This window comes from Coptis chinensis, chromosome 2, assembly GCF_015680905.1.
Source record: "Coptis chinensis isolate HL-2020 chromosome 2, ASM1568090v1, whole genome shotgun sequence".
NCBI classification, from domain to species: Eukaryota; Viridiplantae; Streptophyta; class Magnoliopsida; order Ranunculales; family Ranunculaceae; genus Coptis; species Coptis chinensis.
This window is the reverse complement of record NC_141457.1, coordinates 87347687-87371940: the sequence shown is the minus strand read 5'-3', so window position 1 is coordinate 87371940 and position 24254 is coordinate 87347687. Positions and strand designations below refer to the sequence as shown.

The window sequence follows — 24254 nt, the reverse complement described above, 5'->3', positions numbered from 1 at the left end:
GCCTCTACTTGGTCGTCGAGCGGTTGACCACCGTAAGTTAGGTGACGGCCGTATGGGGAATTCGTGGTCACAGGCCCACCCGAGCCCTAAAAGCTTTGAGGATTTTGTGTGTCTGAACACAACAACGGCATTTCAGCTCCTGCCGGTAAAATCGAGGAAAACAACGGTGCATGGTTCACACCGGAAAGTCTTGAACCGAGATTTTGCTTGGATCGGTGCCGAAAATTACCGTACCCTCACCATTTTAATAGGATGCAAATGCCCACAATAGTTGTATGATGATTGTGAAAACTATATTTTGAATATTAACGAAGCATGTCGAAATGATTTATGCTAGTTAGTGATGTATGTATATAGTCACGATATTTTGATTCGTATTATGGAAACCCTGCATGTTTTAAATATTTTTATAAGTAGACTATTTATTGGTTATGTGCGTTTCTACTGGGCATAGTTGTTGCTCATCCTACTTAACATTTCAGACGAGCCAGTTGCGGAGGAGACTTTTCCTAACCCTAGCGATGATGGTTATGGGGATTTGGGAGGATTCCCTTATGCTTGACGAGGACAGAGTCAAGTTCATATTTTGGGTGGTATAGAAATAGTCTAGTCATTTTGGTTGTATATATAGAGAGCTCCGCTCATTTTGATGTATTTATTTGATGTATTGGAGTGTAGTTCATCTTAAACATTTTGGGATATATATATGGGCATCACAGTTGTGTATAGGGTGAAGATTTTGTATATATATGGTTGTTGGAAGGGTATTATGAAATGTCCAGGTTTATGACAGGTTTTAGGGTTTACGAATGTCGATTAAACAAAGGAAACTCTGCCGAAATTTCAGTAGAATTGTGATGGTGTTGGCCTCGAGATTCACTCATCGTCCTCGGGATGTGTGCTGGGGTCTCGTATGACACTGATCTCTTTGGCATCGGCGTGCACACTTTCAATTTAAATTCTAATTTCCAGTTTAGGTAACTGCCCATTGAATACTACTTCATATATATATTCCTATGATTAAAGAAGACTTACCTAGTTATTAGGGGTGTTATTGCTTAGTATGTCTTTATTACAATAAAGAAAAAATAGAGAGCTAATACTTTTTTATGTATCACCACTTTGAAGTAGTTGTGTTTTGTCTTTGCTCACAAGAGCTAATTATGGTGTTTGTTAGGTTTTGTTTCGAATGTTTGAAATTTTGTTGCAGGTGGGTTTAATGATTGGAAACTAATGAGGGCATATGAGAATTGTAATCAAGACTTGAAAATCAGTTGGTTGGGTCTTACATTGTTACACATAAGTCAGCAATTGTTTATTTTACTTGTTGGGAATTGTTGCTGGACTGCGTTATTCTCTGTTTTGGAATGTTCAACTCTCCATAATCCTGTGTTGCATGGGTATGGGTATGAGTGTCCGGTTTGGACACGGGTACGGCGATTTGGACACGGCGAGGTCTGAAAATCAAGACACGGGGACACGGCTAATATTTTAATTTAATATTATATTTTATTAAAAGATAAATTATTTTAAATAGAAAATATATATATATATATATATAGATTTTGATAAAGCCCATTTGCCATTTAAAACAAGTTTAGATTTTGAATATAACTATTCCAAAAAAGCCCAAGCCCACATTGCTTAAAAGCCCCATTTAATCTTATCTATGGAAGAAAGAAAGAAAATAGCCCAAGCCCACGTCACTTATTAAAGCCCACATCTTCTTAATTGTGTTAAACAAACCCTAGATCTGAGTTGTAGCCGCTGCCATGGAAGAAGATGGTGCACAGCCGACAACATCAGGTCAGTCTACTCCATTTCTCGCTCTCTTCCTTCTTTCTTAATCTTCCTTCTTTCTTAATCTTTTTTATTTTTTTCTTTGAAAGAGTATAGATTCAAATGGCGAATCTGTGTCGTGTCGTGTCGGTGTCGGTGCGACACGACACGGGACACGCCGGAATAATAGGCGTACCCATGCAACACAGCCATAATCCCAAGATAAGTAAAGCTAACTTGAATAACTGCTTTACCATTGACTTCATCAGTTTTTGTTCTTACATATTGTGACATGGGATTGACACCTTTGGAAATTCAGATCTAATGCTTAGGCGTGTCTATTGAATTGTAAAATGTTGCAAGTAGAAATGTATAAGTTCAACAGGAAATAATTACTTTCCTTTAAGTTTTGCAACCTTTAATGTGTAGAGAAGGAACAATTTCAGCAACCTTTCATTGATAATCGGACTTGGTAGACTTTATAGCTTGTCTTGATCTTGAAGTGTTTTGAGGCAAGTACTTTTGACATTAGTATGATAGAGTAGTATGCTGATTTTCTAAAAGTTGGACCTCTTGTACTTTGTACTGTATTACTGACAGCAAAATAGGCCTACCCACGTGATGCTTTGTTTATATGTAGTACTCTTGACATCCGAAACGAAAGGTACCATATACATCTATATGTCTTGCTTTGTTTTGTATACCTTATCTCTTTCCTATGCCTCTAAGTAGGCCCTTCTGTATGTATACTTTATACTTGTCAATTTTAAATTCTTTGCATGTCATAATGACCATCCTGGATTAATACAAAGGGAAAAAAAATAGGGGGGGGGTGCTTAATTTGCCATGGACCTATTTACCTTTGGTATTTTTTTTTTCCTCCACATGTTTGTTACTTGTATGTCAACGTACACAAGTATTGTAGATAATTGGTTGGGCTCTGAGTGTATAGAAAACAATTAGTACTTAAGTTTTCTATCAACGTTACAATGGAAATTATAAGTTGTTGAAGTTTAATTTGAAATCTTATTTGCAGTGTAGGTTGTATGATTAAGACAATGGCTCTAGTTGGCTTATTATAGCTCCACTATTGTGCAATTTTTTTATCCGAACAAACTTGTTAATATTGATTTTAGCAATATTGCCCTCTCTGTTGTTTTCTAGCTTACAAGGTTGGATATTTGGTGTAGGTTGCTAGGTACTTTGGTATTATTACTTAACATTTGAGCTGCTTCATTGAACGTGTGGAACACTACAAAAGACAAGAAGATATAAAGAACAGACCACTTGCCAATAAAGGAACAATATACTACTCCCTTTAAAGTTTGATGAAGTAAGTACCAAGACCAAAAGAGAAGTTTGTAAAGGCTATGAAGACGAGAAAGACGAAACATGGTGGCTGGGGTTTAAGAGATCTCTCTTGTCTTTTTATAAGTCGTCGTCCACCGGTTTCTTGTTGTTTTTTCAATAATCTCATTGGTTCTTTGTAAGTGTAGGTAGGGACTTATATAATATAGGCGTTGTTAATACAATTGTTGAGAATTGAGAATGCAAGGTTGTATGAATAAGTATTTTTAATACAAGATTTTTTTTTTCTATTGTGAAATGGTAATGAGTTGTGGATGAATGGAAATTTTTTATAGTAGTGATTGGAGCACCATCAGGTTGTTTCAATATGTAGGCAGCAATTTTATTTTTTTTCTTTGAAATATTAATGAAGATTAGTGACGCTAAAATGGCGTCACAAATATTTGTGATGCCAAAACAATGTCACAAATTTGTGACGTCAAAACGCCGTCACAAATTTGTAACACCATTTTGGTGTCACAAAAATACTGACGCCAAACTGGCGTCACAAAAATTTATGTGTCAAAATGCCGTCACAAATTTGTGACGCCAAATTGGCATCACAAAAAATAGTGACGCTAAAATGCCGTCACAAAAAAAATGACACCAAACTATGACACCATATTTGTGACGCCAAAATGGCGTCACTGAAATGCTATTTTGGTGTAGTGTTTAATAAGGGAAATACATCCCTATTTTAGTTGCTAACCTATTTTAATTTTTTAACAAATCGTTTTAATTGTGCTTTAAAACCCATTATTTTTAGTTGGAGTGATCCCATGATAAAATAAAATTGATTTAATTTTGAAGTGTGATCCCCGTTTTAATATGACTCCATTGGCATCATTGCTTACAATTTTCCTAATGTCTTCACATAAAGAACTAGAGTCTATATCAAAGCAAGATTGTGATATGATGTTTTTTGTAAGTGTATATGTATCTGCCAATTGGTTAATTAGTTTCTCTGTAAATATGCTTGACTTCAAAAGCTTCCATCTGATCTATCATTCTTCTTATGCTTCACATCTTGTAACTAATCTTCCATGGATTTTTCCCATTCCCATTGACAGAGGACACCACATTAGTAGAATTTGTTTGTGCATTCAGTTTCTTGGTGTTCTTTTCTTCCAGCAAGCTTAATTTCAATAATCCTTATTCCAGCTATCCCTTGTAATAATTCTATGCATGCAATGGTATTAAAAAATCTGATCTTCCATGACTTGTTGCTACCACATACCCATTGTCGCACCATCTCTAATCACTGCTTCCCATCCTCCATATCCCTACAAAATACCGTCATTATACAAAATATATACATCCGAATCATTACTATAATTTTCCACTTGGAGTAAGTGAGTTGTTGCTACTTAATATGGATATGAATGTCTACATTCGAAATATTCATAATTCTCTGCCTCTCGAGTCCATCATCCATGGTAAAACTAACTCAAAGAGTTGAGTTTTGTTTTCACATAATGTAGGATCAATTTCAATTTAACAAGAACTGATGATGAAGTATACAATCATTCTTATCAAATATTCTCCCATTTCTCTCTCTCTCTCTCTAAATCCAGTAAATAAATGCATTAAACATCCTGAATGCTTATCTTGCACATCCCTTCTCTTTCCCAATAATCATAGCCCATTGAAGTTCATCTTCCCATGTTTGACCTAGTTGAATTGCCTTGCGTAGCCTGCTGCCCTTATTACTCACAATAGATAAAAGGTATTAATGAAGAGTTTTACAGTAGAGCCTACATGGACATATAGTAATGTTTTTGGTGAATGTTGCTTGTTGTCGTTGTTGTGGTATTTTTAATGAGTCGCGGTATTTACACCCCCACTTTATGGGATTGACACCCTTTTGACCAATTTCAAGGTATTGACACCCCTCCATTAATCATTTAAAAAATCACCCACAGTAAGAAGTTGTCGCAAAAACGTAATACCCACAACAAAGAGTTGTCGTGAGATGAAAAATCCATGGAAGTTTGTTGTCGTGAATCATTTTTTGGTTTAATTTTTTTTTTTGATTGCCACTGCAAAAAAAGTTAGTTGCCGCGAGATGGTTATGTTCACCATAATGAAGTCTTTGCTTGTATTAATTACCGAAACTCTTCTTCATTAACTTGATCGCAAATTTTTTTTCATGGGTTTGATGTTGTTCTTAGAGCATATAAAAAAGCTCATCTAAAGAAAAATATGGGATATCCGTATCTTGTGTATGTTCAAAATTTGAAGTGAAAAAAAAAAAAAAAAATCTTCTGCGGCAACTCACTGCCGTGGAATGTGGGATTTCGCGGCAACCCGATGTCGTGGATTGTGGGATCTTGCGGCAACTCAATGCCATGGAATGTGAGATATCACGGAAACTCACTGCTATAAAACTAGCGGGCGTAAAAAGACATATAGAGAATAATCATTATTTATGTATCCTTTTGCCCAAAAGGTGCCAATCCCATAAAATAGGGTGTAAATACCGCAACCCTTTTTGATTGAATTGCATATATAGTTACATTAACATATATGAAATATAGATCCTAATATGGTGGCTCAAACATAAATGGAAAAAATGACTTCCCATATTGTTGTCAGCATCTCACAATCTTAGATGATTTAATAAACTTTAAATTTGACATAGTTATTCATTAATTATGGGGATGTGGAGAAAATTCTAGCTATCTAATTCATGGACCAAAATATCGCCGATATATCCGATATATCGCCGATATATATCGGTATTTTGGTACACCGACATCGATATTTCCGACATATATCCACTGAATATAGAACTCTTTTTTTTCCGATATATATCGGAATTTCCGATATGAAACTTTATATCGCCGATATAATCGATATTTCCGATATAATCGATATATATCGGTTGACTTTTTGACCATTTTAAAATATAAATCCGATATTTCCAATATATTTCCGATATTATATTTCCAATATATCCGATATTTCCGAAATTTTAAATAGTTTGGACTGGTTACCAAAAAAATGGATATATCCGAAATATCCAATATATCCGATATATATCGGTTTTTGAGTACACCGATATATTCATCGATATCGATATTTTGGGCCTTGATCTAATTTCAGTCCTATTCTAGCTCTAGCTATCTAGACCTATTCACATTTAGTATGTGTTGTTGAGTACTAGGGTATGCCCGTGCTGTACGACACTGATAAACTCGACGCCGTTTTTGGCGCTATCTTCTCTACCAGCCCAATTGGTCATTATCTATAAGCCTAATAATATTAATTGGGCCTGCCCTATATGCAGTACCATGTCAAATTTGGAGGCCCAACCGTTTATGGGCTAGCTTAGTATTTATAAGCCTAGTCGCAATTGTTGACTTTTGAGTAGGGATGTCCAAACGGGTACCCGACCCGGCCCGAACCCAATTTTTCGGGTTTTGAACGGGTATCGGGTTACCCGGGCCCTGCCCTATTCTTTGCGGGTCGGGTTCGGGTTCGGGTATTTGTTGGATACATGTGACCAAACCCTACCCTAACCCTATATTTCGGGTACCCGTCGGGTTCGGGTTCGGGTTCGGGTTTCGGGTATGGTAAAACCCGAAATATATGAAATAAAAGAATATTAAATCTCTTCATCATCGAACGCCATTTTCGGTTATTAGATCTCAAGATCTCAAGAAAAACCTCTTTTTTCATCTAATTAATCAAAAGCCATCTTCTTTTATTGGATTTGATCTGTTTAACTTTAACATCGTAAAAGCCACCCAACAAATCGTCAAAGATTTAAAACACACGAGGATTGCATTTTTAAAAGCAAAAGAAAAAAAAGTAAAAAGCAAAGCAAGCAATTCCAAGACAATAACTTCAATAAGATTGATGGTTTTTTTGGGAGTTTCGACTTCTTGTGGTGGTGTGAATCGACTGTTGATTTAATGATAAGATTGATGGCTTTTGGGAGTTCGGTTCTGTGGTGGTGTGTGAATCCGACTGTTGATTTCTTTCGGCCTTGGTGACCACATTTAGAAAGAGATATTTGAGGAGGTCTTTGCAAATTTTACGAGTGAATCTGAAACTTAAGAAGACCATCAAACCCACCAATCTCTTCATCATGAACGTGTGATTGGGTTGTCTTGTTTTTGGAGTTGTTGGAGGGAAGAAGAGAGAGTAGTAAAGAATGCGGTCAAAGGTAATTTGTCTTGAAGACCAAAGTAAATAGTAATGAAGCAAAAGACTAAAAGTTTATTGAAGATAAATAGATAATAAATGAAAATATAGTTGTTGGGAATTATGGTGCGGTTCGGGTTCGGTTTTGGTCGGGCATTTTACCCTATATAACTGGGTTTTGGGTTCGGGTTCGGTCGGATATGGTTTCGGCTTTTAACCCTTTTAACGGGTTTAGGGCCAAATTATCGGGTCGGGTTCGGTCGGTCCGGGTTTTAGATAGTGTGACCAAACCCGACCCTATGTATTTCGGTCTGGGTTCGGGTTCGGGTTTTGTCGGGCTCGGGCAGGGTTCGGTGCGGGTTTTTTTTTCGGGTTTTGGGCGGGTTTCGGGTAGAATAGACATCCCTACTTTTGAGTGATTTTTAGATAAATCTTATAAATATTGATTTGGTTTAACAAAATTGCACAGACCCCTAAATCATTTGGATTTGCCATGTCATATTTTTGTGAGAAAAATTTGTAGCCGCCGGATAAGGCCTTCGACCCCACAACATTCTGTGTTTGTTAGATAGACTATCTTCTTCTCTAACAATATTGTCCACCATCATTATTTCCACTGGTGCGATCATACTTTAAGAGGTCCAACAGAGTTAGAGAACTATAAATCTTTTTGCAATGTAATGTAAGTACACTAATATATCATATTGACGGTGTGCTTGTGCTTCACAGTTTCTATAACAAAACATATGTTTAATTTTTTTCCCGCCGTTGGATATAAATCCCTTACTTAATTATTCTGTTTTAACCTTAAATTAGAAGAATAAAAACTTGTACAATAGCTTAACTAATTTCATACTTTTATCTTTCTTATATATTCAATACTAAAGTCATGATTATAGTGGTTTTAAGTTGTTTGCTTTCAGCAAATTAGAGCCTCAAGAAATTTGTGTAGTAGCTTTACAAGAAGAGGGAATTATATATATGGTTATATTCCAATTATAATTGTGTTAGAAAATTATACTCTAATCCCGTCTATTATTCTACATTGTTTTTTGGAAAATTAAATGAAACAAAAAATGGTATGGAACTCAGTTTATGAACGAGGAAGATCTGAGCAGTGAACGTACCATAAAAACGAAAAATATATGAAAGACTCTGAGTGGTTAAACTCACGTGCCCCACTCATCCAAATTCTGTGAGGACACAAAAGTCAATAACCTCAAACACCAAACCCAACTAAGTAAATTCACCTCTCATTCAGTACTTGACACTCCGCACTTGCAAATGAAAATGAATTGGCTCTAAATAAAATCTATTTTTCTCTAAAAAAATGCCGTTGGTGAGATTAGAAGTGAGAAATGAGTATGGATTAGGAGGTGAAGAGCTATATAGTAATAAAGAAGGTAGTAGTAGTAGTAGTAGTGAAGAGCAGCCGAGAGCAGTACTTGAGGGAGTAGTAGTAGCTGGTCTTGTTGGCATCTTGCGTCAATTAGGCGATTTAGCCGAGTTAGTTTTTTTTTCTTTCTTTTTATTTTTGATGCCCTAATTTGTGACTAACTGTTATAATATATTATTTAATAGGTTTGCTGCTGAGGTTTTTCATGGCTTACAAGAACAAGTAGTGACTATAGGTTGTAGAAGTCATAAAATGATGGTTCGTGTAAAGCAAATTGAATCAGCACTTCCAACAATTGAGAAGGCTGTTCTGGCTCAAACAAGTCACATTCATTTTGCATACACAGCAGGTTGTGAGTGGCATCCCAAGGTGGTCAGGGTGAAACAAAAGCATCTTATCCGCAGTGACTTGCCAAGTTTCATTATGGATACCTATGAAGAATGTCATGATCCGCCACGCTTACAATTGCTTGACAAGTATGGCTTACTCTTAACCAGTCTTATGTATGGATTAGGAAGTGGCTTGCTTTTATACTGAAACTTTTATTTTGCTCCCAGATTTGATACGGGTGGGGATGGAGCTTGTCTGAGCAGATATTCGGATCCTTCTTTTTTTAGAAAATCAATCAATAGATCTCAACCAATGAATTCTGGAAAAGTTCAAAGAGAAAAGAGGAGTCGAAAAAGCAAGGTAAAATTTTATCATGTGTGCTTATTGTTACCCGTTTAAATGTAAATCATGTGTCTTGGGGAGATTATAATTTGAAAAGTTCTAAGTAATTTCGAAACGTCCTATATTAAGTTTTAGCTTCATCCTGTACTGTTAATCATCTGAGAATTCTCAAGAAAACAACAATGAAGATTAGAAAAGGTAAAACGAGAGATATAAAAATTGAAATGTTATTTGATTGATAACAATATCGGGTTTCAAGCACAATTTGCTAATAGCTTCTATAGTAAGCAGTTACAGAGGAATCATTTTGTCAAGGTATTTGTTCACTTTCGCAACACAACTATGACCCTACCATCCCTTAAGCTGAGTAAGGTCCCTACTCCAGAGGTTATCTTTGAAATGGAGATATTGATGTGGTCAGCTGTTCAAGAGTATATTTCACCCAGACCTTATTATTCTTGGGGAAGTTCCAAAGTCTCTCTTCGTTTCTATTCTTGCTCTTTTACTATTTTATCTCCATGCAACAAAACTATTTTCACTTGAATAAGCCTAAATAGGCATCTTTGTGAACTTTGCAATATATGTTACTAAACTCGATTACTAAAACTAGTTTCATATTCCATTCATATCAAAACCTTCATCCTCTGATACAACTTCTGAACAAACAGAAAAAGGCATCACGCTGGAGAAATGGAGAACTTTCTCACACTTTGTCATTATCCCAATGCAGTGGCAGGTATTGTCCATACTATTTTTGTCCTTTTCTTGCGTATATGATCCAAAGTTCCTGTAAAGAGGGGTAAAAATAATTCAGAAATATCATGTTTTATACATGTTCTGCGTGATACCTGAGTTCAGAGCGACAGATTCAAAAACTGAGTATAGTCTTGTTTTAACAGAATGCAGTTTTCATCCCCAAACAGTTATGGGCAAAGTTCTGCTGGTGAAACGTCTTCTACAATTCATATGAGATCAAAATCTGACCAGGGAGATCATTCTATATCTTCTGATTCCAGAACCAGGTCAGGCTACATCGAGTGTGTTTTTGATGGAAGTTCTCTCATGAAACAGAAAGATAAAGAGCACAACAAGTTGCCCGCTGCTGCCTTAAAGATGCAGAATGGCGGTGCAACTGATTCCGTTCTTCTTGATAAACAAAAAGGAGGTGCATATGACAGCTCGATTCCTGGATCGTTCCAAGATCTGAATTCATCTTCTATTACTTGGGATGAGAAGACAGAAATATGGGAACCTAAGCATCTTCAGTCCGATAACATTGTTGTGGATAGTCTAGCTTCAGAGTTGCTACATAAAAGGTCTGACCTAGCTAAGGAGGAGGATGGAGCTGCCGCATATGGGAATGTTGATCCAGAGGATGTCGTGTGTATTGGTGCGAACATACCAGAGACACTTTCCGAAGTTGATGAATTTACTGAGGCTGGAAGTGAACCTGACAGATATGCTGATGCACTTAACACCTTGGAATCAGAAGCTGAGACAGATATAGAGTGTCAAACCAAACGAGAACTAGAGAAACCATTGGCTATGTTCCCGAGTGAAGGAATAAAACCTTGTGAGACACGTGATATGAAATCAGTGCTGCCTAGTGTGAATAGTGTCGCATCGGTTTACTGGTCTTCGAAGAAACGCATGAGCCAGAATAATTCCAACTTGGTCTCTTCAGAGGATATGGTCTGTACTCAACCACCTGAGATCACTGTCATCCGCTCTGATCAAAGTAATTCTGTCGAAAATGAATTGTCTGAAAGTACTGATGGTCTCAATGGTTCAAGAATAAATGGTTGTGAACCTTCTACCAGTAATCCATCCTTTTCTCTTTCCAATGGTCCCGATTCAGAGGCTTTGCTGCACGATAAGATCATATGCAGTTCAAGTGATCCTCAAGGATCTCTTCTAGAAGTTTCCGAAGCATCTCCTATTAGTGTTTGGACAAATGGAGGCCTCTTAGGACTTGAACCATCAAAACCTCCAGATTACAATATTTCTAACTCTAAACATCATAACTCTATGGCTAATCTGGAGGATATCTCGAATCATCTTTCCCAAAATATTTTTTTGCCCAAGTCTCATCCTAACGGATCCACAAGGAAAGTGGATTTATTGGTTTACACCCCTAAACCGAAAGAGAACCAAAAGTCTCAAGTGGGAATTGATAGATCGCCTGGTATAGTCAAAGGGAATGATCTTCACTCTGATCCACAAATTACAAGAATAGCACACATGGTCCAAACTGTTGATAACTCTGAGTGCCTGACATCGCACCATGATAAACAAAAGGATGATGTATTGAATGAGGATTTGCCTAAATTTTTATCTGCTTTTCCACAAGCTGTGTCAGGGATATCTAAAGATTCATGTCAACTTCATAGCCTCAACAATCATCATGAAAATAATCCGACCAGAACAGGTGCTATGACATTGCAACATGAAGATTCAGTGGCATCAGGTGCCAAATTCTCATCCAGTGAAGCTAGCCGAGAGAAAACGAGGAGTTCCTTTAGTATGTTTGGCCTTAGCCAAAGATTACAACAAGATGGTTATCAAAGAACAGAGTCAATTCGGGATGACGTATCTAAGCCACCTGGCCGTGTCGAAACTGGTGTCAAAAGGTTGAATGAACCTCAATGCATTCATCATATAGAAAAAAGCAAAGGTTTGCATCATACCCCTCCTGTGGGAAGCCTCAAAAAGCAGCTCAAAAATGGATCTCCTGTGAATTCGTTGCCATCGTCACCGCCGTTAGAACATATGAAAATCTCTTTCTGCCCTACCGATGGCTTTGAGACATCCAAACTAAAACTGAGATTTCCTGGTGGTCACCATTTTCATGAAAGCATTAAGGATGTCATGTTTCCATCATTTCAGTTGCTTCCGGAGCCTGCTGTTCTGCGGCAGCATTTTGATTCAGAATCAGAAAACAACACATTCTGTAGATCATCTCCATACTTGTCTGATGAAACTATGAGCCAGTACTCAGACTCAAGTTCCGAGCAGTGGGAATGTGGTGACACACCTGATGGCAAGGAGAATGGGGTATATGATGCCTTACGCAGAGTCTCTTCGACTGAATCCATCTCGAGTGTGTTTGAACTGGAGGGAATCTCCAATGGGAGCATTCGTCTTGATGATGATTTTAAAAGACCAAATCTTGACAATGGCTTAAAGAAGTTGCGACCCTTGTCTGATCTTCCAAGTTTTGATATGGTCAGTTCTTTTGCTGATCAGCAAGAATGGAAGTGTGACCCTGCCAGAAAGGATCACCAAGGTTCAGAACGGCAATATTGTTATGAGCCGGTTCCACCTCCTCCTCCCCTCCCTCCGGTGAAATGGGCGGGTATGAAACATTTTGGTGTAGAAGAAAATGAACAAGTATTAACATCTCAAGTTGTTTACTATGCAAATGATCTTCCACTTTTGGAAGTTACCTCTTCTCAGACAATCAAGACAGATCCGCCGAAGAATCCACATATCAAGGTAATGGTGAAAATCTGTTTCTGTTCAACCCTTGTTGTAATGGTTGAGCATGTAACATGGATTAATATATTAATATTGTTTAATCTATGTTTTCAGCAAGATCAGCAGAAGTTTTATGGAGGTGAAGAAACCATCCAGCCTGAAAACTGTCCAGATATGGATAGAAGGGAAGATTTATTGAATCAGATCAGAAGCAAGGTGAGTCAGTAGTGGTATTCTCTGTTATGATCTGTGTGTCCTTCCAAAATCCAAGTAAACGTCACTAACCTTGTAGTATGAACGGTATAAAACAAACTTTTGTAATTGTCTGGGAGGCCTTTTGTGTTTTGACCCATGTCAACTGCACTGACTTCAGAGTGTATAATTATCAAGTCATTGTGTGATTAACTTGTTACTTCAGAATACAAAATAATACGAACAAAAGTATAACTACTTTCAAGTTTCAACAAAGCTCAACATCAACATCAGAACCCGCCTACCTCCTATTTCTTTATGCATATCGTTTCACAATGTTTCCGAGTATGACTAGTTTATTTAGAATACTTTGATATATTCGTCTCCTAAAAGTGTTTTACGCGTACAGGGAGGTTTCATCATAATGTATGTTATTTTTACATTATGAAATAAGACGAGTTTGTCAACTAGAAGTACTTCTGGCCTTGCCGCACCCATGACGATCTGTGTTACCGACTTGCCGTACTTTGGCATTCAAACAATGTTTTTTGTTTATTCGAATTTGCTATTGTTGTCTGACAACATTTGAAAGATATTGTAAAATTGTTTCCAACGGTACCACATTCCTTGAAGACAGATTAATAGATCCAGAGTTCAAAATTTTTGAAGTAAGAATGTACAATATCTTTTACTGAAAATAATATTGTACTTCTCACTTCACAAAACATCGTTATCCGAGAAACCTCATCCTTGACTCGTGTGTACCTTCTCTTAGAGCTCTGCAACACCTGTTTTGCAATTGTAGATTATATTGTCCGATGTATCCTTTCTGTAAGGTTTTTAGGTGGAAATGTTAAGGTCACAGATCAAACCCAGCTAACCTGCTAAAATAGTATAATAGGTTTAAAATGTTGGCTTTCTTATGCGTGCGGCTTGCCTATGCTGATATTTTCTGGTCGAAATTCAAGTCTTTCAGCCTAAGGCGCACAGTACCCACGAGGTCAACCCTGCCACCAGGTCCCACCGCCAACAACAAGGTGACTGCAATTCTAGAGAAGGCAAATGCAATCCATCAGGTCCTTGCAACTATTGTTTCTTATCTCAGGTCCTCGTCTCAGTATTGCCTATTGAATTTCTTACAGATTTGAATCTTGATAAACAATGCAGGCATGTGTTGGAAGTGATGGGGTAGGAGATGATGAGAACTGGAGCGATGGATGACTTCCTGGAAACTTGATTAACTACCGAAACCATGATAGCCATCCTCCACTATCCCACACATTTTTGAATTTGTATGTAACACATGTATAATTGTAGGGCTTAGATTGTACACCTGTGGTTGTTGCAAGGTTTTCAGTTATTTTTATGTATTTATTGCCATTTATCATTTTGAATTGTAGATCTATGGCCAGGTCTTCTATAATCCCCCAGATGTCGAGTTGACAAGTTACACTCTGACGTTCTTTGGTAGACTACAATTCCGAGTAAAGATAAAGTTCAATTGTTTGCAATTCTTTCTTGTGGAAATGTCAAGTGTTCACAAATTCAGTCCACATAACAAAAGCAAATAGCATTTGAAGAAGCTGGCTGGAAGTGCTGTTCTAAACATTTGATATGCTTCGTTCATCAATCTCAAAGCATTGTAGTCTGTCTCGTCCCATTTGCAAAACTTCTGTACGTAACCTGGGATGTCGTATGCACCAAATATTTCCTTTATAATAAGAAACCTACGAGAGTTTTGGATCAATCCAAAATATTGATTGAACCAAAGCTCGGAGGTTTCTTAAAAGGCCGAGGAGCTGCTTAGCATCGAGTTGGCTACTTGGCTATGTGAAGTTGTGAACCACAGAAACCCAAAACTAATTAAATTGCAACACCAGCATAAAATTACAATCAAACAAAACTCAACAAGACTCTAAAGAAGATATGATGTTCTAATAAATGACAGGATAATTTTGAGATTTTCACCTAACCAAGTTTACTAAAATGTTCTAGGGTATTGAACGAGGTATATGGCAAGTGGTAACAACCCCCAATTCATGGTCAAACATCAATCATTCCCTTCAGCGGTTTGGTTTAGTTCCTCTTCCTCTTAACATTTTGAATCCCTGCATCGTATTCCTCGCAGGAGCGCACTTGTTGCATTACACAACAGTTGTATCAGTGTAGGCCTGACTCCTTTAAAGTTTAAAGAAGTAACATCATATGAAAGGGGGTCGCTAAAAAAGATTCTGAAAACTCTAAAAAGGCTGTAGCATTGAGATTTCCTCATGTATATAAGAACTGAACTTCATGATTATTGGCATTCATATACAGAAAACTAATATAACCTACTCCAACATTACATGGTTCATTATATGGGACTCACTTCAACTGGAATGCTCGCTGGTATATGGTTGTGCATACAGAAATATACTTTGATCTCTACCTTGTAAGATAATTCCATTCCACTGTAATGTGGATTTTTAGGGTGCTGCAGGCCAGGGTTATAGATGAGTTTGGGGGAATCTTTAAGCACTAGATAACCACTCTCATAATTCTCCTCTTGCAGAAGTTGACCACCTCCTTCCCGCTGTACTCTGGCATCCTATCACTTGCTTTGAGAGTGATGCTCTCTAAATTTAACGTATTTTCCACTAGAAATTCGAGAAAGTTGAAGACATTGTCACACCGTCTTAAATTTTGGATTTCAATATTCTTGAGGTGAGGAAACATGCATGAAACTGATAATAGTGATCCCTGATCTCCACTCTTCTCGCACGAGCCAGTACCTTTCTATCAAGAAGAATAAAGACACTTGAGATCTTTTAATGAAATAATTTATTGAAGGAAAAAGAAGTTATTTTGAGAATAAACCAATTCATGAGATTAATGGAGACAAATAAATAAAGAACATCTGATATCTAAGATTTATGCGACATGGTGTGACAGTCGTGCCAAGTGCAGAAAACGCGTGAACAAGTCAACACATTTGTATATGTAAATTCGACAGGGAGGGTCACGGACAGCCAATATCTTTATTTAGATGAATAAGGTGTACTAAAAGAAACTATTAAGGCTTCGTGATTGGCTCGTCGAGAATGGATCATCCAAAAACATGATTAGTCTGACATCTATTTGTTGCTGCTAAAATCCACCAACCGGGTATAATGTGATTTTTAACAGCTAAACAGTTATATTGGATTTAAAAAACTACTATAATTTAATAAAGTATTACAAGAAAAACAAAATTTTGTTAAAAGTACCTGGCTAAGCATCACTGTCCTTTCGAAGCGAAGAGTTTCTATATTAGGAAAGCACATTAACAACTTATCAATTGCACCGATATCACCATCTACTTGCCAATCTGTCAGCTTCAAACACTTCACCTTATGAAATATAATTGGCTCCCACTCTTCAAATAACTCTGGCCAATTCTGTAGTGATCAAGGAAACATATTCATATTGGGTAAGAGCAAATTACAAGCTCGAAAATTAAAATTATCATTGGAAAGAAAAATGTATAGAATAGAAAATCGGTAAGGTCAGTTTTACAGTCAGAATCCACCGGAGTCCAACCAGATTTTTTCCCCTGTAATCACAATTCCGTATTTCTCTTTAGCCTAAATCTTAAAAGAAGTGTGAAGTCCATATTGGTCCATGTGGAAGGCATCCATAAACAACACGGAGGCATTGCTGGAAGATAGCATAATGTGATCTCTTTCCACCAAAGTTAAATGGGTATTGGAGTGTCTCGCTACTTCCATTATATGGGTACTTTGGAATGAAAAGAGTTTGAGTAAAAAAGAAAATGAATGTCACAGGGTGCTGGGGAAGATAAAGGAGATGCCATTCGATATTGCATGTGCTTGTCCTAACCTATTAGCTATGGGTGTAGAATTCACAGATTTCACATGAGAGCTTTATTGTAATTGGTGGAGCTTGAGTGAGGTCCAGTAACTCCTTCTCACTTTATCAAAGTAAATTTTAATCTTTGCAAGTATGGTTTATTAATAGAAAATGATGTTTATCCCAAAACAAAAATGATCCACGTGTTCAGTGCAAATTAATATGGAGTAAATGCGTACCTGAAAATAATATGTTGATAGCGTTAATGATTGCACATTACAAATTCCTTCAAGAAAGTTATTAAGACAGCGGAGTTTCTTCTTCTTTACTGGCCTCCCCTTCAAAAAATCGCTTCCATGACAGTCCAAGCGGAGTTCAGCCGTAACCAGAGAACTAAGGTTATCCAGAGAATAGTCTTCATACATTTCGCCTATGAACTGGAGCAACATGAGACTTGGGGCACATACTTTGATCTTGCTACAAACCTTATTTACCACCCTCATGTACTTGAGTTTTGGAGCAGATATTATAAAAGTATTATAAGCTAAATAATCACAGTCTTGCAAAATCAAGTTTTCCACAAGTTCTAAATTGAAGACTAGCTCTTTATTCTCATAAGGCATCTGATTTGGAATACGGACAGATCTTAGTTCTAAAGTCGTAACCTGACCAAGTAACCAGGTAGGAAGCAAGGTTATATGCCCAAGACAGAGGTGTTGAACATGTCTTGATACTGCTAATGCGATCCATTCATGAATTCGAGCACATGCATCGCTGGGATTATAATAGTACAGACTGAATTTGTCAACATTAAAACCATCGTGAAGACTTAAAGTTTTCTCCACAAATTCCATGAACCCTTCCTTCCTTATATCCCATTCCCCTTTATTTGGAAGTCGCCAAAGATGACTGTTGAAGTTTAGACTTGGAACAGATCGCCAGAGGTACCTCCATCGTTTGGAAAGAACGCTTGTATGCATTACTTCTTTCATGTCAACCAAAGAAAGAATGTGAACCAACACTTCATCAGGTAAACCACTGATTTTATCTGCATCACTGATTCTCACCTTTTCTGGATGAATCATGAGTTCAACTTAGTTCTTATCTCCTCAGAAACTAATCTCAGTACCTTCAAGACCCTCTGATCTTTCACAATAAAAAAGACAGCGTGGGGTTTTTTTGTGCTCTTCAGTTTAAACTCAAAATCTGAATCTTATATTTTGTCCTTCATTCGTTTAATATCTTCAACTTTTCATCATAGAAGCTACCCTGTGATTAAGATAAAGACAGTGAGACCAAATAGAGAAGAATAAATTCATCAGTTTCTAATTCAAGATCTAGAAGCAATAAGCAAACAGCCTTCTATGCTTAAAGTACTAAGCTACATTAAACGAGAAGCACAAATCTAACTCCAGTCTTTCTTTGTTACCATACAACAAAATCCTCAGATATATCCAAAAGTGACGGGATATCTGCCCAGATACTGAGAAACCACGGAACTGACTGCAATGTCATTATGGAAATATCCCCAGTGTTCCACCAATGTGGTATAAATATTTGTCAATATTTCGCTTTCAGTCATCACAATTTATTTGAAATTGGCATTTCATGATATGCTTGTTACTAGGTGTGTCTACGGACAATGGGTCTCAGGTCTGTTCCACTCTGGTTCATAAGGTACCCAGAACTAGAACGGATGTAGTCAGGGTTCTAGTGATTATTGTTCCTATCAATTATGGTTCCTAAACTGCATAAACAGGCAGTTAGTTTCAGGTATCTAGTGTACTAGTTCTAGCTCCTTATATATCTTTACATTATTTCTGCACATCACATTAAGTTCCCACAGTTTGCCACCTTAGCGTACGTGTTAGTGTGTATCTGATGGTGGTTCTGCCAGTGCACGCGACCCGTCAGTTTCTCGCCTAAATATGGTTTCTCAGCGTAGATCTACCATGTCTAATTTCCAATCAAAATATGAGCTAGGATCCTTACCAAGTTAGGTTTAGAATTCTAACAACCTTCTCTTCTTCTTCATCCTCTCACTAACACTAGCCACTTGAATCAACACAGGCTTGCACAGTGCAAAAAAACAAGTCGTGATTAGAATATGTAGCTTGTTTAGTCCATACCTACAATCAACTATAATCAACCAAATAAATATCAAACATAGTATATTTAATGGATCACAGGAATACAACTCAAGTGTAAACTTGAAAATTTTACACAATACTTGAAAGAACTTACGCTAACTGTATAAAGACTTACCATGGCGTCTGGTTCTCTTTTCTGGCGTTGGTTTTAATAAGTTTTTGTTTGATTAGTAACTTTTTAGTAGATATATAACTGTGCCGAAATGACGATATTTTACGATAATGCCAAGTTAACCGACAAAACTTTAAGAGCATTTGCAATGCAGGTGATAGTTTTCCTCCCCTCTATCACCTCATCACTTTTCACCCCCCTTTTTACCAATCCGGTGAAAAACAAGGTGAAGTTGTGCAATGCAAAGGTGATAAAAAATATTTCGGACGGGATGTTAGATTCCGTCTGGAGGTTTTTGATATGAGACGGAATGTAACATCCCGTCTGATATTTTATAACGAGACGGGATGTAACATCCCGTCTGATGGCTCAATATGAACAGACGCGAACAGGCTCCATTTTCACTTCCTTTCCAGCCAAAATTCTGATTTTGTAGCCTCCATTAACAACCTTTTGACACAAATTTCCATTCATAATGACTTCTCCACCCCCCAACCCATCCCCACCAACCTCACCACATGAAGAGCATTCCCGATGGTTTGGAAATGTTAAAATTTCCAAAAAAAAGGGGCAAAAAGGATCGTCGTCGAGAACGCGTAATGTGAGCGAGGAGGACGAAATTGAACTTGGGTTCAATTTTCCACCGCGTTGTGAAATCGAGGAACACCCACCATTAGCGTCAACATCGGTCCGACACGTAACAAATTGAGTGGCGGAGTCTCAAGTAAGTTTTTGATTTTTTTTATGTTAATTATTATTATTTATGTTAGTTTATATCAAGTTTGTTGTTGTGTAATTAGTTTGAATTTGTCGCATTGTTTTAAAAAAAAATAGTTGTAATTATATCGTATTGCGTGTTTGTTGAATGTAGGAAGTACACTTATGGAAAGTGCGTTGTGCACTTTCAAATGTTGTGTCGTGGTGGCGTTGTATGAAATAAAAAACGGATCCTAATTTTGTCACGGTTACCGATATTATATCCGCCACACCATTTGGGAGTTTTTTGAATTCTAATTTGGGACAAAATGATCAGGCGTTGTTGTTTGGGATAGTTGAGTGGTGGTGGCAAACTACCCACACATTCCATTTCCCATGGGGTGAGCTTGGGATTACCCCTCTTGATTTCACAATGCTCACGGGTATCCCAATTGGTTATGGAGATGCCGTTCCTTTTGATGAAACTTTAGAGGTTTTTACTACGACAATGAGTTTCTTTGAAGGTTTTGATTTGGTTGAAGATGATGAGCAAGACGAGTTTTTGAGATTATCGGCTGAGCAGTTTAAGAGAGGAGTTATAAATATGAGTTGGTTTACTTCGAGATATTTAAATAGACTCAAGGAGAAGCCGAAAGACTATCATATTGGTGAGGAGTCGATCCACGAGTATGTACGTGCCTTCCTCTTCTACTTTGTTGGTGCGGTATTATTTGGATATGTTGATAGTTATTTACGTGATCGGGTGGATGGCATTGTCTCGGGGCGTAGAGAGGATGTGGGATTATGGTACCGGGTCAATCCATCTTGGCATACCTTTACCGGCTAGACCTCTCGTTGAGACGAAAGCCGCTAAAGGCAATTTGTGCGGCTTTGTTTGGATTATACCGGTAAGTCTTATTTATTAAGTTATTGTTTCATTTCATTTATTTATCTAATTATTAATATTGACATGTTTATATATATATATATATTGATATTGTATTTTATCTATTGATGACATTATTGGTGGTACGAACATTTTCGTGTGATGCATCCTGTGTTGAAGAGGTTGGAAGAGGATGAGACTCATGACCTGATTCCACGTATTCAAGCATGGGGGCTTCATCGTAGGCAGAGGGGGTATGGGGACCTATCGCATAATATTCATAACACTCGTCAGCAGATTGAGCTTTTAGGAGCTAGTTGAATTGAGTGGCAACCCTGGGCCGAGTCCTTCATCTTTCAGACCCCTTATGCGGATATTCCAGATGTTCCAAAGAACACTGAGTACCATAGACTATCATATATGTGTCATAGAGCAAGGTTTCTTTCTCAGCGGTGAATGATACTTATAGGGTCAGTCACTGCATGGTACCTTGGGGACAGATGTTGGTGGCAAGTATCTGGAGAGATTGTTATATCTTACCCACCACCTATAGATATGACAGCCTCTGATATTCTTCCTGCTGTTCTTTCACACTATAGAGCAAACCCAAATGAGTGGCGGGACGCATCGACTTTCAGTTTTACGAGGCTATATGACTTATATTGGAAGAGGGTTGGTCGAGGTCTCTTTGCTAGGTGCGTTATACCGGGCACCAATTTTGAAGGGGTTACTTCGGAGCATTGATGCCCGACATTCATTTCCCGTGAGGAGTGGAGTTGCTTCTGATCCACGGCCGTGGTGTTTCATGATATTCGATGCCGCAAAAAAACTCCACGATATTTTGATGATGATGACCTTTGGCATTGGAGCATGATTACTTCTCAGGGGCAAGATATGAGAATACCTATTCCACCAGTAGATGCCGCAGTGGTAGCAGATTTGTCAGTACAGTTCGAGCAGTTAGCCGAGGTTAGTATGATTTGAATTTATTCATGATTTGTTATTATTAGTATTCACTATAACCCCTAACATGCATTTGTTTTGTTAAACAGGATGAAGTAAGGTCGGAGCTCCTTAACTACAGCTCTCTCAGTTATGCCATGCGTGAGTCCTTCATGGAGTCCTCTCGTCGCGGTTTGAGTACTTACAAGAAAAACGTGTCGAACTTTGCGACTTGAGGCGAGTCGTGCAAGAGTTGGAGAACGCTGGAAGTGGAGTACCTCAAGCTCAAGCTCAACTAGAGAGGCGACAACGACGTAGGGGGGAGAGCTCTTCGACCGAGCCTTCTCGTAGGGGGAGGAGGTCTCGATGATATTTTTTGTAGTTTGTAATAACTGTGCGCCATTACTTGTCTTATGGCGTTTGGGATTGTTGTTTGTAATGAATTTTTGATTAGCAGGTTTTTCTTTGATGAGTTTTGGATATGAATATGTCATTAAACAAAGGAGGTTATGTCCATTTTTTTAGAAATTATAAGTTAGTTTTTTACCGAAGTTTACGTGTTAGACTTGGTTGTTGTTCATGATTGTTGTTTGTCTTATTTATTATTTTCAAAGTATATTAGCAGGTTTTGGATATGAATATGTCAATAAAACAAATGAGGTTATGGCCAAAAAAAATTAAAAATTTATAAGTTCGTATGTTTCCAAAAATGGAACATTCGTTTCGCTTGTTTCACATTCGTTTCACATTCGTTTCACTCATTTCCTGTCTTTGTTGAAACAGAAAATTTTGAGTTTGGAATATCACTCATTTTTGCAGGTGGTTTTGGTTACGGCGAGTTCCGACAGAATAGTGTATGGGGATACCGAGACGGAATGTAACATCCCGTCTGGTTTTTTTAGACCGAGACGGAATGTAACATCCCGTCTGGTTTTTAAGTCCCTCTCCCTGCACTTTTTACTATTCCAACCAATGGAATTATGGATGGGGATGGTGGCCCATTTGGAATTATTGAGGGTACATTTGGATAGACATTTGGATACAATGTGTTGTCACTTGGAGAGTGAACAAAAATCTAATAAAATGTGTTGTCAATTGGTAAGTGGACCAAAATCGAAGTATCACATGTGACCTTATCATATGTGACCTTACCTTTAATATTTCGTTTTACTCTTCTTTCTTTTAGATCAAACAAACAACACAACCATCTACTTCCCCACAACCAAGCTAAAAATAGGAAAAATGTCTAGAGAAGAAAGAATTGCATATAACCAAAGGTTATGGGGAGGATCTAGTAGTAATAGTTCGTCTTCTGGTTTCACCGGGTCGTCTTCTGGTACTTCTGCTGAAGATGACTACATGGAAAGAGTAAGAGATGAGCATAATGATATGATGAGGCGAAGGAGGAGGAGGAGGTTGCAGTTATTATCCACTGCTGGGGCATTATTGACTCAAGCAGCCATTGAAATTGAAGATGTGGATACAGACAAACGTGGTGGATCTGTGAAGGGCAGAGAGTGCACGTTTAGAGATGGTGGTGATTTCATAAAACAAAAGATAATGAGGGATTACTTCACAACACCTTGTAGGTAGCCTCCTCATAAGTTTAGACGAAGGTGCACAGGATGACAAGAGAGCTTTTATGTATATGTTGCATACCGTTGCATCATTCGACGATTACTTTAAAGACAAAGGTGGATGGATTGGGTCGGCAAGCAATTTCGGGTTACAAAAGGGACTAGCTGCGGTTGCACAATTAGCAACCGTTGTTCTTCGATTCAACGGATGAGTATTTACAAATTGGAGATTCCACAGCAAATGTATCTATGAAGCGTTGGTGCAAGGCAATTATCACGGCGTTTGAGGAAGAGTACTTGAGACGACCAACTGAGGCGCATTAATCGCTAGGATATTAGCTGAAAATGCGGCAAGGGTTTTCCAGAATGCTTGGATCAATCGACCGTATGCACCGGGTGTGGAAGAATTGTCCAAGTGGATGGGCGGAACACATGTAGGGTACAAGAAGGAACCAACTTTGATACTTGAAGCCGTTCTAAGAGACAAACATTGTTGGATCGGCATTGCTTCTTCGCCTACCAGTTCGCGATAATGACATTAACGTGCTTCATCGTTCTCATGTTTTTGAATCATTAGAGCAAGGTGAGGCTCCTGCTGTTGCATTTAATGTGAATGGTAATGGCTATGATATGGGATATTATCTTGTCGATGGTATTTACCCAAAATGGGGCACATTTGTTCAAGCCATTTGTTATCCAAGAAATAAGCATGAAAAGATCTTTACTCAACGCCAAGAAACCGCAAGAAAGGATGTTGAAAGGACGTTTGAGTTTTGCGCGCACGATGGCATATTGTTAAGGCTTCGCGTTGTCATAGTGTTGTTGTTCTTGGAGATATAATGAAGGCATGCATTATAATGCATAATATGATTGTTGAGAATGAACGTGAAAGTGGAGTTTGGAATTGGAAAGGTCGAGGAAAGAAACAATACCGCCTAGCTCTTCGGGAAGATGATGGTTTTCATTTTGTCTATCGATGATTGAAGCAAGAAATAAGATCAGAAATGAAGTTACACATACTAATCTTCAAAAGGACTTAGTTGAACATGTT

The 24254-nt window shown here is 37.8% G+C and overlaps 2 protein-coding genes across 5 annotated transcripts; one reads left to right on the top strand and one right to left on the bottom strand.

Moving 5' to 3' along the window:
- Positions 1 to 8567: 8567 nt before the first annotated feature.
- LOC147518621 (protein SCAR3-like) lies at positions 8568 to 14523 on the top strand. 2 transcript variants are annotated; one of them, XM_086590426.1, is made up of 8 exons: positions 8569 to 8781; positions 8857 to 9147; positions 9229 to 9361; positions 10012 to 10079; positions 10243 to 12838; positions 12935 to 13036; positions 13981 to 14088; positions 14180 to 14523. In XM_086590426.1, the coding sequence occupies exons 1-8, from the start codon at positions 8606 to 8608 to the stop codon at positions 14231 to 14233; spliced, it is 3528 nt and encodes a 1175-aa protein (XP_086446552.1). In that variant the 5' UTR covers positions 8569 to 8605; the 3' UTR covers positions 14234 to 14523. The 2 variants fall into 2 exon arrangements, with proteins under 2 accessions (XP_086446554.1, XP_086446552.1); XM_086590428.1 differs by lacking the exons at positions 13981 to 14088; positions 14180 to 14523 and adding an exon at positions 13422 to 13737 and having other exon boundaries at positions 8568 to 8781.
- A 762-nt stretch (positions 14524 to 15285) lies between these two features.
- Positions 15286 to 19403, bottom strand: LOC147518620 (F-box/LRR-repeat protein At3g26922-like). Of its 3 annotated transcripts, none has more exons than XM_086590430.1 (5): positions 19106 to 19403; positions 18833 to 18911; positions 17080 to 18109; positions 16258 to 16428; positions 15286 to 15787 (listed from the first exon to the last, which is right to left on the bottom strand). In XM_086590430.1, the coding sequence occupies exons 3-5, from the start codon at positions 17923 to 17925 to the stop codon at positions 15530 to 15532; spliced, it is 1275 nt and encodes a 424-aa protein (XP_086446556.1). In that variant the 5' UTR covers positions 17926 to 18109; positions 18833 to 18911; positions 19106 to 19403; the 3' UTR covers positions 15286 to 15529. The 3 variants fall into 3 exon arrangements, with proteins under 3 accessions (XP_086446556.1, XP_086446555.1, XP_086446557.1); XM_086590429.1 differs by having other exon boundaries at positions 18833 to 18979; positions 19106 to 19252; XM_086590431.1 differs by having other exon boundaries at positions 15286 to 15783; positions 18833 to 18979; positions 19106 to 19206.
- Positions 19404 to 24254: the final 4851 nt, after the last annotated feature.